Here is a 15,280-nt window from a genome sequence, read left to right on the forward strand (position 1 = left end):
TCTACCTGTGCCTTCATCAGGTTCTACCCCTTTAGTCTGCAGATTTCCACCTGAGCAAAAGCATGGTAGAACTGGGAACTGACATAATACACTCCTGTGAACCTCCATTTTATTAAGTATCCTGCATATTTATTGCACCAAACTAAACAGAGTGCCTTGTTATGTACCATATTTCTGGAAAAAGAAAGAGAGAAAGGTTGTCTAAACACTTGGCTTTTCCCTTTTGTTTCTAAAACTAAAAGGGACTAAATTTGTGCCCTCACATTGAGCATAACTGCACTGCTGTGAGCTGTTCACATTAATTCTTTGCTTTTGTTAGTCACTTGAAAGCGTTTGATTGTAGTAGACATCTTCCTTGGAACTGAGTGTGAAGGAGAAAACAAAAGAACAGTGTGATTAGTTCCCTTGTTATCTTGTAAGGCATACGTTTTGAACATTATTGAGTAGTTATGATGCAATGCAATCATAGAAATTAAGGAATGTGAGTGTATTCCATAGTGCCTGAGAATAATTTCAGTTGTGATTGAATGTAATGGAGGGTAGTATTAGCTGCTTTTTCTTTCCCCAATTTCCCATCTATTCTTATAATAGAGAACATAAATTATAATTATGTTCAAAACAATTATTTATCAGCTGGCAACCTGGCATTTATTTAATAAGTTAATATTACGTAAATATTACGTAAATGGGGGGAAACACAGCAGGGAGCTTTCAGGAGAAGTAGTGGCAGAAGTAGTAGGAAAGAGGAGTGAAGCCAGGACACAATGTAGCTCTTTGCTCTTAATTTGGGAAGTGTAAGGGTGCAACCAAAACCTCTATGCCAGGTATCTCTGCTGTAAATTCAGTTTGTTTCTTGCCATTCACTAAAGAGAAAACAACATGCCCATCTCTCTCCTCAGTCAGAACTATTTAACTGACTATTGATTTGATGTGCACAGTGAGGCTTTTGTTTTCCTTAGTGCTGCTATTATCTCTCATAGCAGCAACTGTTATTTTTTTATCATGAATATTGATAACCTTTCCTGCCCTCTTCTGCACATTAAAGAGAAACAAACCAAGTTTCTTGCCCTGCAAATTATTATTGTCTGTTGGGAAACAGCAATCAGTGATCTGTGTTTTTTGTTTACTAAGCAGCTATCACATGATGAAATGAAAGGGCAACAGGAGTTGAAAGCTTTACTTCGTTGGCGCAGACTCAGAGATGAGTTGCAAAATTCTGAAGAAGAGCTGCAAGTTTTAAGGTAACAATGTGATAGCACCATCATTGCTGTTGTATTTTCACTCTCCTGTTTTCCACATTTTCTCCCTTCAAAAGATATACATCTGAATCATCTGATTAAATCCACTGCATTTCCTTATTTCCTTCTAATAAAAAAAGAAAATGCAAATTAAACTGACTGCGTTATACATCTTGACTATAATACAATTGCTTCTCCCTTTGTTATAGAAAGCTTTTAGAAAACCATGGAATGATTTTGATATGAGATGTCTCTGAGCAGTTTACAAGAGCTTCTATTCAGGGAAAAAAGAAAAGACCATTTCCTGAAAAAGTTCACTGTTGGAAGCCATAACAGAGTCGTTTTCTGTAGCTGAAGACAAGTACATACATTAGTATGGTATTTAACTGCCAAGCTGAATAAAAGTTTAAAAAACAAGGAAAAAGTAAAACATATAAACTTTATAAACATACATTCTAATTAGAAATTGCTAATAGTTATATTTAAAATAGATTTTTGGTCTTTAGGTATCAGATGCTAAACTCAAGGCTCCTTTATAGATAGCTAAAGACAGTCTTCCTTTGCCAGTGATTAATAATCTGTTCTGATTGGTGTGTTAGGAATTTTCCAACAGTCTTTGATCTTGAGTGTCTGTCTAATTCAAGATCCACTGAGCCTCTACGGCTTATCCCCTCACGATCTTTGACCAAAAATAATGAGTGCACTAACCCTAGTTCAAATTAGCCATGATTTCTGACCAAATCATGGAAGTACAGGGACAGATTTCAGACAATTATGTAGTCTATTCTCCTGCTCTGAATTAAAGGCAGTACACACAGACTATCCTGAGTTCTTAGTAACATGTTCTTAGAAGGCTTCAATAAAAAAGTTTTAATAAGAGAGACAAGCTGTCTCAATCAGTTAGTGTTAAGAGTTAAAAATTGCTTCCTAATGCACAACTAAAATCCTGTTTATTTTAAACAACGTATATTTAATTTCTTTCTTTCACCAAGTGGAAGTGAAGAATAAATTGATACCCATCTTCTAGATTATCAACTTTTAAATGTTTTTGGAAGACTGTTGCCATTTCATTCATTTAAGGTCTTCTCTTCTTCTTGTGATTGCCCAGTAGAACCTAAAAGGCTCTATTATATTTGGACACTCTAGAGAGTGCTCACCAACATAGAGGTTCCTCTCCAAAGCCCCATGTAATCCAAAAGCACATCACCATCTGTGTAAGTGTAGTCTCCCACTGATCTGTTTTACTTTATGTTTACTGATGAGTTGTATATCTTTGTGTAAGCAGAGTCAATGAAATTACAAGTTGTGTAAGTGTTCAGGTGTGTAATTTGATCATAGTTGTAAATGCAAAAGCTTAGTCACTGGTTGTTTTACAGCAGCTGCCAACACAACTACCAATTTACATGCTGAGGTTTTTGTTTGGTTTAAATAATTTTTTTTAAAATACTGTTTCTTGGGATATGATGCTTATCTGGATAAGTGTTTTCCATTTTCAAAATTACAGAATCACATTTGTTGTCATTTGTATTTGTATAGCTGTTACTTTTAATAAAATGTTAGGTGGTGTAAATTTTCAAAATAATTTTTCAAAGGGCCATAACCCTTTGTAGTTTGAAACTCAAGAAGGATTGATTTATTTTGAAAATGAAACTTATGCTTTCTATTGACTTGCACATTTATTTAACATAATAATAAGCATTTTTCTTACCTTTCAGATAGTAGTATTCCTAATGGTAATACAAAAGAGTGAAAAATTAATTTCTCATTTGAAAAATGTGTCTCCAATAAACACTTCAGGCCAGGCACATGATGCCACTTTGTGATTCTGGCCCTTTCTTCTTCTCTGATATCTCTAGTTCCTTGTGATTGCATTTAAGGACTGATTCTTACTGATTTCAGTCAGATATAAATATTTTCTACTATTTTTGTAGCGTAGACATGAATAAATTCTCTTTCTGCATATTTACTGTTTTTTTTTTTCTTTTCTTTATCCTTCTGAAAATATGTCTCATGCTTTCCAAAACTGGCACGTAAGAGAAAATCTCAGCCCTGGCCCTTGGTCTGGGTTTTGAGTCTGTACTGGGGCTTGGGCTGGCTCTAACTTGTGTTTTTATACAGAATATTAAACGTAAATTATAACTATTGATTTCTTCTTGCCAATCATTTCAGGAAGAAAAAAATCAACCAGCTCACTCTTCCCAAGCATAAGCTCATTCTTCCATCACGTTTTTTGTTCCCTGCTGATCATATGATCATTTGTGCTTTCTCCTGACAGCTGGAAAAATCTGCCCCAAACTTACCAGCTGATCCTATGAATTTTTGATCCATCAAATGAATACCTTTTTAGACTGGGTGAAAGCTACTCAGCAAACTGATGATCAGCCTGATGTTTCTTCTTATTATGGGTACTTGTATTTTGTTATAGTAAGTAGCATGTCATAAGCTACCTGTAAAAAAAGAGGTCAAGTAAGAAAGAAATTGGATAAGTGTCTTTTCAACAGGCAGCAGCTCTGAAAGGCAGCACGAGCAAATCTTGACATTGAAGAAGGAGTTTGTGGAACATCCATGCTCATACAGGATGAGACTTCCAACAGACCTGTGCCTGTTTTCTCACAGAATTTGAAAGAAACCTCCAGGGATAAAAGCACCTATGAAAAAGGTCTTGGCACTCGTTTTGCTGGTGATCATGAACACCAGCACTCTCATCTCTCCTGTTAGGAAAGCAAAGAAGAGCATTCTGTTCTGCAGAATAAAGCTGGTGTTGACATTTGTTTCATCTCCTGGCCCTTATAGCTGAACTGCATCTTGTGGTAATTCATTAAGTCAAGCCAAGGTTGATATCTAACTCTAAATTAGTCTCTGAGTTCTCTCCACTTGTGTCAGGTCCATTCTGTCCTGAAGCAATGCTTTTGACTGTTCTGTAGGTGTTTGAAAAGTTTTATTCTATCTGATAGGAAATGTGCTTTCAGATGGTCTCTCACAGTCTCTGTGTAAGTTTTCAAGACCACCTGGCATATCAGAGCATTTAATTACCAAGGACATCCCAGTGCATTGTACTTTTACTAGTGCAATGTACTCATCTGCCCAGCAAATAGAAAGCAGCGTCTTCTCCTCCTTCAGAATTTTTCCAGTATCTAAAATGTGCCAGATAGCATCTTGAATATTTTGAGACAGCTTGCCTTTAGCATTATGGTAGACTTTACCTACCAGGTTAGCTTTTGTAGGTCAGTGTAACAAATTTTCAATCTTTGTACTTTTAATGTCTGGTAAATACAATAAGCATTGCTTTAAAATAGTGTTCTGAAGTCCTGATAGCAGAGAACAGGGTTACATTCTAAATAGTTTCACTCCTTTAAAGACATTTTCAAGAATATATATACAGCCTTTGCAGAGGAATGTGTATATCTTTTCTGTATGGAATTCTTCACTACCATCATCCAGATGCAATACTTCTTTCTGGTCAGTCCTAGGATCTACACAGGCACAAAGTCAGAGGAGGAAGGAAGTATGGTTGCCTAATTTAGAATAATTGTGATTATGAGAAAGATTTCAATTTAGTGTGGATTCTGTAGCCTGTGCTCAAATTCCATTTTTCAAAGTCAATAGACGGGGCTATTTATTAAGAGAAATGAAGCAGTTTTTGCATTTTATGTATGCAGAGAATGATGAAAAGTCATGTATGGAAAGTCAGCAGGTCTTCCTTCCAGGAAATTGATCCAGAAGGGAAATAGCTGGATTTCTTCTTTCATACAGTGAGTCTGCAACGTTTACACAGTCTGAAAGAACTGGAGTTGCCATAGAGTAAGAAAACAGTTACTGGTATTGTTCTTTGAATGTTGAGGGAAGATCTTACTGGAAAGATATTTATGAATGATAACATGGAAGAGGACTGTGTCAGAAACACAATGTAAAATTCCATCTGTTTTTTTCTCTCTATTTTATTTCAAACAGTTACATTTTATGAAAATTTTGTGTACAGTGGATTTCATGCACACAGGCCCTAATAATGTCTAAAAAATACCCTGATTTAGCACTCTGGACAAAACTTTAATAGGAAACTGTGACACAGATATAAGAAAGGAAGAATGCTTCCCTCAAATGAGACACAGATATGGAAAAACATTTGATCACAAAGCTCTTGAAATCACTCCTGCATGAGTGGTGTGGTTTGAAGGATCTTGCCTTGCTGTGGCCCATATTTCCCATATTCTGCAGAAATGAAGGGAAAGACATTTGGTTTTGAAGACTGGTCATTTCAAAATCCACCTTTAGAATTGAAGAGGTTGTTTTAGTCACAGGTTTAGGCTCCTAAGACAGGCAACTGTTCTCAGACTACTGTTAGTCGGGATGTTTTCTGAATGGAAGACAGAAATCTAGATGATCTTCAGTACTATGCCTGTGAAGGCACCTCTTACAGATGTAGAAAAAATGCTTGCATAGTTTCTTTTTAGTTTCAGTCTGTGCTCTTTAGAGCCTAAAATTCCTCCACACTTAACTGTCGTAGATTTGTGGCATACCAGATGCTGTATTACATTTTAAATCGGGCAATAAATAGTATTTTTTTTCTAGGTATTATTGTCTGTAAACCTGAAACCTGTGTGCAAAATACTTCCTCTTTTAATATTTGAGCTACATTTCTTCCAACCCAAATGGAAAAATGAAAATCAGAACACATTGTGTAGCAGTCTATTACATGCAGATGAAAGAGGTTATTCTTGCAAGAGAGTCATGTAAGCTGTTAAGCCAAAGTTCAGGTAAAAAAAAAGAGAAAACTCTAGTTGAATGTAGTGACTTCACTGTCTTCCCCTCCACTTCCCCTTCCCTTAAAATGGTGATTTTGTTTATTTTTTTCTCTTTGTTCATAAGGTGTCTGCACTGGAAAATGACATGCAACCTGCTGTCATGCTGGCTGTAAAAAGACTACACCAACCTACTGATGAATTTTATTTAGAAGAAAATTGAGTTGTTAGACTGCCTAAGTCAATTTATGTACTTATGGTGAAGAGAAAGACTAAACTAGTCACAGGAGTTTAAAATTACTATGTCACACAATGCTTTCAACTATCAGAAACCTGTAATGTTTGACTTATTTCTTTACTTACTTGTCCAAAACTTAATTAGTGTGTTTCTATTTTAGGCCCAAAAAGGAGAGCACAGGAGAACTGAGTGTGTCTGGAGCCTCTGTTGTCAAATATGGTCTTAAAGCAGAAAAAATCTTCATGCAGGTTCACTATTTGAAGGTGAGTGTTGTTAGATGATTTTTACTGAGATTGCTTTATGAATATCATAAAGACTTCAATCTTCTAGATATCAGAAAATTCATAGCTTCTGCCTTAATTTTTTGCAGGGTTATTTTCTTCTACGATCTCTGGCAAGGAAAATAGGAGAGGTCTCATACCTTGCGTCTTTACGGAAATTTGTCGTTAAGTTCCATGGGCAGCTTGTCCTTTCTCAGGTATTGTGCTTGTTCCACACCTCTGGGAAAAACAAACAACCCAAATGTTTGGATTGGCTGCCTAAATCATCCCTTCTCGTTGTGATGTAAGGGGAGAGGCAATTGTAATTTGGCAATATAGGTAAATTTCCCACCTGGGAGAGGGCAGACATTTTTTCATGCTGACATTGAATCACGCTCTAGTATCCGATAATATAAAGAACGAGGGATATTTTTTTAACATTATACTTCAAAAGGCCAATGTTCATAGGTACTGATGTTCTCAGAGACAGGGTCTTACTCCATACTGGAATTATTGCCTGTGATCTTTTAGCTTGTGGTTTTTGGTTGTGATCAGTCAAGTCTTTTCCCTGATTCCTCTCTGTTTTTGAAAGAGAAGAAATTATACTTCTGAATTTATTTTCTTTCTCTCTGCATGCTGTTTCATTCAATGCTTCTAATTTCACCCTATTTCTTATAAGGACAAAGCCAAGTAGGGTTATAAGTAGAAATTTACCTCCTGCTAGCTCTTTCTGTAGAACTCATGTAACTACTGTCTCTAGTTTTGTTTTGATTTAGAAAATTACATACCTCTCTGAGCCCAAAGTTCTAGGAATCCTGTCACTGGTGATGAATCCAGCTTGCACAAATAGCAGTGCAGCTTCAGTAATGCTGTGAAAACAACCATTCATGGGGGTGTCGGTGAACCAGGTCACTGAACTCCTCATGGCAAAAAACATGCTTGGAACAAAACCCACAACATAACAAATATTTAGCATTGCTAGAAGAGCAGTGTGATGACAGTGAGGGGCAAGAGAAGAGAAAAGAGAATGGCTTTCTGAAACCACCTTCTTTGGTGAAGGTTGAAAGGTCTTATGCTTGAAATATTTGAGGATATTCAGGCCAGTGATAAATGTTTCCTTGAAACACTGAGTGAGGACCTCTGATGTTGTATAACTGAAGTCCAACACTTGTTTCTTCCAGCCACAGTGAGTTTTGGCTTGCATGCATTCTGCTTTGAATCTCACTCTGTAAGACTGAGATGTATGCCCAGATATCTTACAAAGAGCTCATGGACTTGTGATTTCTTTTGATGTCACGTCACTCAGAAATTAGGAGCAGTAGCTCTTAACTCAGCATTTCTGCCCTGTGGAGGAATGTTTGGGGTTTTAAGGGAGTAAACACTGCTGCAGCTGTTTCCTGTGCCATGTTATTGAGACCATAAGCAGTTACATTTGGCATAGTGTGGAAAATGCCAGTAACTATATGAGCCTTGTCTACATTAGGGTATCCAAAATCATAAAAATTATGCCTCACTATTACACAGCTGGAAGAATTTTGAAAATTACAGAAGTCGTAAGACTGCTAACAAGAAGAAGAAGCCCAGCGTTTTAAGCTCGTGGTAAGAAAGGTGCTCAGATTTGGTAAGAATATGTTAGCTTAATGTTGGTTAGAAAATGTTGGTTAGAAAGTGTTGGTTAGAAAATGTTGCACCTGGTTGATGTAGGGTTAATTGTGTCAGTAGACTGAATGCTGCAAAATGCTCAGCAGAACTGAACATTTTGTTCAGTTCTGTACTACTAGTCATGGTAGCTAGCTAGCACATACACTAGAGACTTATTCCTTTGTCTAGCTATGAAGTGTCAATTTGTAGCTTACCTACTCCAGTCTCCTAAGATTAAATGCTACACCCAGAAACATCCATTTTGGTTATTGGATAAAAAAACTGCTCACTGTTTTGTTATTGAATTATTGGAGCAAAAGTTAAACTTTTGTTTCTTTGGCTACTTTTTATTTGGATATGTGCAATATATCCATAACTATGTGCTTAATATATGTAAAGAAAAAGAAGGGAACTTTTCTTCATTTAGAAATACCACCTGATATGGTGGAGAAAGAGTGTGGTACATTAAAACTTCTATTGTTTGTTTTTGTGCTTTTACCTTGTCTGCCATCAGCCTAAATCCAGCTCCTAGTTAAATTATTGGGAAGAGAATTTTAACGTAATACTGGTTTTTGGTCACTGAAAAGTGCATTTTCTGTTTTTGTAAGAAATCTTTAACATTGTGGTTTTTGTTGGGATCTGGTATAGTAGATAAGGAATCACAGTAGGAGTTGTAAATGCAGAAGCAATGAAGTCAAGTTAGTACAAAGTTTCTTATTCAAGATCCTTCTTGAACAAACATGCTGTCAGTGATTAAATGAATAAAAGATTAAAAATAAATAGAGGTGCAGATGGCAAGTTTAAATATTATAGTTCTATACTTTCACCTTGTCCAGAATAACTGTAAAAGTTCCCAGGTTTAGGAATTGTGGGAATGAGGGAAAGTAAAACAGTGAAAAATTGCCCACGTTATGAATACTAGTCTTGTTTTAAGCGGTGTTTGTAGTAATTTTCCCAGACAGGAGCTGCAGGTGCAAGGAAATTACTTCAGATGTGAAACATTAATCAGTTTGCCTTTTTCCTTCATTTTGCTTGCATGCTTAGTAGATTTTTAATAGAAGCTTTATTTTAGTTGAATTAGCAACAGATGAGTAATGCAAATCTGGAATCTTTGAGAAGGATTAAAAAAGATATTCCATTTTTATTTTTATGAGAGACTTCACTTACTAATCGCTGTGAGTGAACTTTTGAAATAATGACTGGAGTGTTTTGACTATAAATAAAAAGAAAGAAGTGCAAGTTGCTGGTACTCCTAACAGAGTTAAAGTTGTTGTTCCATTTCATCTTGAAAAAAAAATACCTTGGAAACAGAATTGTTTGTTGATTCTCATGTGATTCTGTTTGTAATAATGAGCAACAAACTGACTTTTGACTAAAGCTAGATGGAGGTTGCATTACCTGGGGCTTGCACCGTTAAGCTGTCTGGCTGATGATTGCGGTCTGATAATAGAAGATACAGGTAGGAGGAGTCTTTCTTACCCTAGACAGGAAGTTTTCTCTTTGGAGGTGCAGTCTGGGATTGTCACCAAAAGCCAGAAGAATGTCTAGGGAAGGAATTCCAAATAAACAGGAATCTAGAAGGGTGCTATTTATTTTTCCCACCCAGAAGGGGCAAATTAATATTTGCTACTTAGTTATTCTATTTTACAAACTGCATATTTTTTCGGAATAGTTTAACTTTGAGTGGAAAATTTCTTCAAGGAACTGGATGCAAGTGTAGTCGAAGTTTATTTGTTGCCAAGTGAATGTCCATTTGGACCTATCACTTTCAGTCATGACATCTCCAGTGTTTTTATCCACCTCATTATATTCCGGTCAGAGAATTTAAACAAAAATATCTGTTGGTTGTAGAGTACTTGAAATGTCTGGATTTGAGGTTTTAATATTAAGACATAATTTGTCTTTTAATATTGAGTGTTCCTTTTTTGATATCAGTATGTGTTATCAGGGAGAGGTACTTGCCTGATGCTCCAAAACAGTTCAAGGGTAGAAACTTGCTGGCCATTGCTCAAGACAAAAGTTGGACTAGTAATAAGATATCTTTTGGTATGAAATAAAAGGCCTTCTAACGCCACATATATATAGTTAATGCTCTAACTAGTCTTCATTTCCAGTTACTTATTTCAGCCTACTTCTTTTGGGTCCTGGCTCTACTTTCTTTTGACTCAGGCACAGTACATCCATTAACAGAGCAAAGAAAATTTCTCCTTGTTGTCAAATTCACAGTCTGTATCCAGATTTGATCTGCCCAGCAGAAGCCCAGTGTTAAAGCTGTGAATAAAGTTACTGGCTTCAGTCAGGACTATGGTGAGAGTGGATGAGATTAAATTCACCAGGGAATTTAATTATGAGGGGCTAGCAGATCCTTAGTAAATGTGTTGAATTCATTTTTTCAGTGATTTTTTTCAGTTTGGCCAAATGTCAATAGAATTCCACAAACTGCAGAATAGCAGTTTCTTTATATATAGAAAAGTTGTTTTCTAGCCTCAGGGTCTCTAGCCAGGTAAGAACAACAGGAATATATAAGAAAGTTACATTATTTAATCAGTTTGTTAACCTTGCAGCACAGTGGTGGCATGTAGTTTCTAACTCATATATTCTTTATACCTTCATTGAATTACTTGCTACAAAACCAAAAAAAACCCAAACTATAATTTGCTTTATAGTCTGGTCCAGAATTTAGTTATGATTACTATAGTCATCCACAAGTCTTTGCTTCAAACTGTAAAATAACTAAAGCATCTTAAAGAAGTGGCATCAAATCTTAAAAACCCCCACATTATCCTCTGAGTTTTCTCCTGGACATTTCTGAACCATTTCTGTGGAGGAATAAAAAGTAGCCTGAGAGTAAAATTTCACTCCAGATGGTTAAAATGACAAAATCATAAACAGCTGAAAAGTCAGACCTGTAATGAAATGCGTCATGCAGACTTCATAATAGGCAAATGTTAAAAGCCATGCTAATATGAGGTAAGTGGTACTTTGCTTTCCTACTCTGTTTTGGAGTGTTGAAATTTGAGCAGTTAAAATAATATATGATATATTAATCCTAATTTTAAGAAGGCCTGTAGAATGACAGTGCTTTTTGTTGATGTTTAGAAAACGAAGGAGATGCTTAGTTTCATAGTATAGTATACAGATTATAACCATCCACTGTGTGATTGATTATGAAAAGTTGATGGAATCTAACCAGGGAATCTAGCTGCATTAATGTATACATGGTGCAAATAGTGTGAAGGATAATCACTTCAGGTTTACTATTCACACACTTTTGAAATAACTCTAACTATGATCTTTCTTATACTATATTCTTTATTTACATGTAAGCTTACTTTGTATCTCCAGCAAAACTTCCACAAGAGGAAGGAGACAGTATTTCTCTGTTTATATACAGAATAGTGTAATGTTTACATACAGCAAAACTACAAGTAGTTGTATGAAATAAAAGGATTTCATACATCATCATCATCATAATCATCATGTCTGCAATACACTGTGACTGGGACAAAATGACTTCTGTCACAGTTAATGATGACATTCTTGCCACAGCAACACTAAGCCCAGCACTATGTCATTTACTTTTTGTTATAAGCCAATTTTGCAGTCACTGCAGTGCAGCCTGAGTCTCACTTATAATCTAAAGAAGGAAGCATTAACTGTGTTACCAGTAGTTTCAATTTGCAATCAGTCTTACTTTGATTCCCTAACAATGCTGTACTCAGACAGAGAAACAGTATCATTTGTTGACTGCTATGGCATGGCCCATAAATAAAAAATTTCTCCCTTTTAGGAAACATTCTTCACGACCTTAGAGAGCAACAATTTGCAGTTGTTGTACAGTACAGTCAGCCTGTGCTTGTGTACTGAAGCAAGGAACATTATTAGCCTATGAAACTTGTCTCCACAAAGATTAGTATTAATAAAGCAGATGCACTGGTTTTATGAAACAGCATATAAATGAATAATTCATATGAATAAATCCTATTATTATGTGATTGTTCAAAGGAGTGTATTCTGTCAAAATGAATGTCATTAAAATCAAGTTATGTAGAACACAGGGTGCGAGGGAACCTTTTAGTGATGTCAGGTGTAACTTTCTTAAGAGGCCTTATCATACTGGTAAAAGTGAGGATGATAGTAATGTTCTTCCATTGGCATTGCATCGTCTTTGTAAAACCATGATGGAAATTCTACCCACCTTTTATTTGAAGAATTTACTCCTTAGTTAATATGGTTGTCAGCAATATTGCAAATTTTGTCACAGAATGAGGAGTAGGTGGGTCCAATCAGGCACACACACTAAGGAAGAAAAAGCTTTATGTAGTTATGTAATTAAGGACAATGTGATAACATAAGCACAGTGAAGAGAGTGTAAACACCCTTAAATTTGCTGTTTCTTAACTTTTGTATGTAAATTTGCAGCCTTTAACAGTTTTAAATATAGTTTGTGTGTGTGTAAAATGTAGGAACATGGAAGTGTGTTAAAATAGTCAGCAGACTTTTCAAGCCCATTTTCTTTCAATGTTGACACTCCTTGCTTGAATGGGTTGGAAAACTGACAATATAATATATATTGTATAAATAAAAATATGCATTATGTTGTCATTATATCACCATAGTGGATATATAAACTTTTTTTTATCATTCTGTTATCTGTAGTCTTTAATCTCTCACTAGTAGTGAAGACACAGGGTTATGGCTTCATAAACATACTAACTGTGCTCCTCTGTTCATTTTCCAGGATTTTCTTAGCATGCTGTTGGAAGACATTCCTAAACAAAAACAGTAAGTAAGAACTGGGCTAGAAAAGCCAAAGAAATAAGTAGAAATAAGATTTTAATATGTCCTAGCCAGAAATAGGGCTAGCCTGAAGATTCCCATTACATATATACACAAAAAATTATGAGACTTGTTGAGGTTATCCTATACCATGCTCTCCCCAAACAATGCCTTCAACTTGCCTGTCAGGTCAGAGGTGATGTTGTGTGTTCACTATGCAATCTGAAGTGCCAGGCATAGCTGCCTGCTCAAACTGACCTGTGATTCTCCTACCAGCTGCTTTTGGCACATGGCACCCTAGAGATCTTTGCTGTGGGTCTGGGATACCAGAGAAGATGGATTTTTTCACGTAGTCTGGTACCATCCCCAAAAGTTGCATGAGGAAAGAAGGAAAACGTGAATGTAAATTGAGCATTAATTGCCTGACATGTCCTTCAAAATACTCCTGTGTGTTACTGTGACTGATTGAAGATGATAGTCATTAGCAGCATTTTGAGGCTTATATTTTGGGTTGTTCTGTGCTATTCTAGACTGTGCTACAAATAAAGAGTCTTTTGTAGAGGAGCTTTATATGTTACAGTTTTTAAAAATATTCACTTGAAAAGTACAGTGTGGAAGGCCAGAATTGAAAAAGTGTTCATAACTCTGTGTGAGTGCTTTGGAGAAAAAAAAAAAAGATGGTATTCATAGAGGTCAAATGTATTGAGTATTTTAGTGAAACACTTCTGTTCCTGATGGTTGAGGAACAGAGAAGCTAGTTACCCTTGAGAAAATATGTTTTGTGGCATCTCAGGTTTAGTTTGGGTGCTTTAAGATTCTCCAGTGATGTAGTAGATAATACTCTCTATATATGATTCAATATAGTTTCTGCCCCAAATATAATGAGGTATATTATATGGAATAGATGTGAAAGTGATTTTTTAATGGTATGATTATAGATTGTCAGGTTAAAAAAAAACTTCTGTTTTCCTTCCTTTTATTTTTTACTTGTGTTTCTCTGAACTCTAAACCCAGTGCAAAATGTTGTTGCATAAGTATCCATTTTTCTGCCTAAAAACATACTTAAACTTTCAATGAGACTAATGCAAAAGAAGTGTGCCTCTATTTGTGATGTATCATGTTCTAGAATGTATGAAAGAAATTTCAGATATATGGTAATTAATTTTACAGTCACACATATAGCATATCGGAACTATTTATTGACAAAATTGCTTGGCAGATATCAACAGCAATGCAAAGAATCTTAATATACAGAAGGCCTTCCTTTCTTTTCTGCTGGGGGGCTGTTTTTTTCCATTCTTGAATACATTCTGCGGCTAGTACAGAAATACTCACCTGAGGTTAAAAAAAGGGAGGAAAGTTAAAAATCAAGTATTTTTAGAGACCAGGTGCTGATGACTGCTTTTTTGCACAAAGTTTGATGTAGGAATGCCTTTCAACATTAGAGCAAAAATACTGTGTAGCACATAAAACCTCTCAGGCTTGTGCAGTTCTACCAAGTAAAATTTAAACTGTTTAAACTACATACTTCAAACTTGACAAATATTAAATACTCTAACACGCCATAGTTTGTGATGGAGGCTGGTCTTAATCATAAAAAAATAGAAGTAAAGAGACGTTTGTAGTAGGTAATCAAACCAAATCTTGCCCTCAGCTGTGGCAACAGGGGCAAACTATGTAGAACTTGGCTTATGGGAGACTTTTGTAATGAGAACAGGATGAATATTGGCAGAAAACTATCATGAAACTGTGGAAATTTTCTGTAGTTATTACAGAGTGGTAGTGTAACTTTAGCTTTCTACTACTGGATACAGAGACGGGATCTGAAAGATTCTCACCTCCAAGTACTTAATTCCTTTAGTTTTATTCAAAGGAGATTTTACCACCTTCACAGTGATGAGTAGCTCCAGGATCCAGATGTAACTTTTTATTGATTTTTGCTGCTTTCTGTACTTGGAGGAGGACAGTTCTATGCCTACTTTATAGGGCTACTTCACTTCCTGCTCTGACTCAATTATAAAGGCATGTTAGCTTCAGGAATCCATGCTGTGAGTGAGGATCCTTCTGTTTCTGGACTGCAGCTGAATACTGACATCAGATAAGCTGAGCAGTACCTTCTGGTCCTTTATAATTTCTTAACTTGCCTTTGAGACTGATTGTTTGTCTGAGTGAAGGACTAATGGAAAGAACGACAAAGAAATATTGATCATTATCCTTCTCTGTTTACCAAGCCTCTGAAAATACGGCATGCACTGGCTAGAGTATCACATTATCCCTGCCTTCCTGTGGAAATCCTACTATACTTCCCACCAAGAAATTTTATTTACTTTTTATTTTATTCCACTAAGGCATTTTATTTACTCATATAATTTGAAACTTCACTAC

General features: G+C 35.9%; 1 protein-coding gene across 6 annotated transcripts in view; it reads left to right on the forward strand.

Moving 5' to 3' along the window:
- Positions 1 to 15,280, forward strand: part of AOPEP (aminopeptidase O (putative)) — a 184,957-nt gene that overhangs the window by 69,909 nt on the left and 99,768 nt on the right. For all 6 annotated transcript variants that reach the window (XM_084225973.1, XM_084225975.1, XM_084225976.1 and 3 more), the window contains 4 exons: positions 1,135 to 1,241; positions 6,376 to 6,478; positions 6,586 to 6,693; positions 12,858 to 12,901. In XM_084225973.1, the coding sequence (XP_084082099.1) occupies positions 1,135 to 1,241; positions 6,376 to 6,478; positions 6,586 to 6,693; positions 12,858 to 12,901 (362 nt within the window). The remainder of the gene's footprint in view (positions 1 to 1,134; positions 1,242 to 6,375; positions 6,479 to 6,585; positions 6,694 to 12,857; positions 12,902 to 15,280) is intronic.

This window comes from Fringilla coelebs, assembly GCF_963513975.1.
Source record: "Fringilla coelebs genome assembly, chromosome: Z".
Classification (NCBI taxonomy): Eukaryota; Metazoa; Chordata; class Aves; order Passeriformes; family Fringillidae; genus Fringilla; species Fringilla coelebs.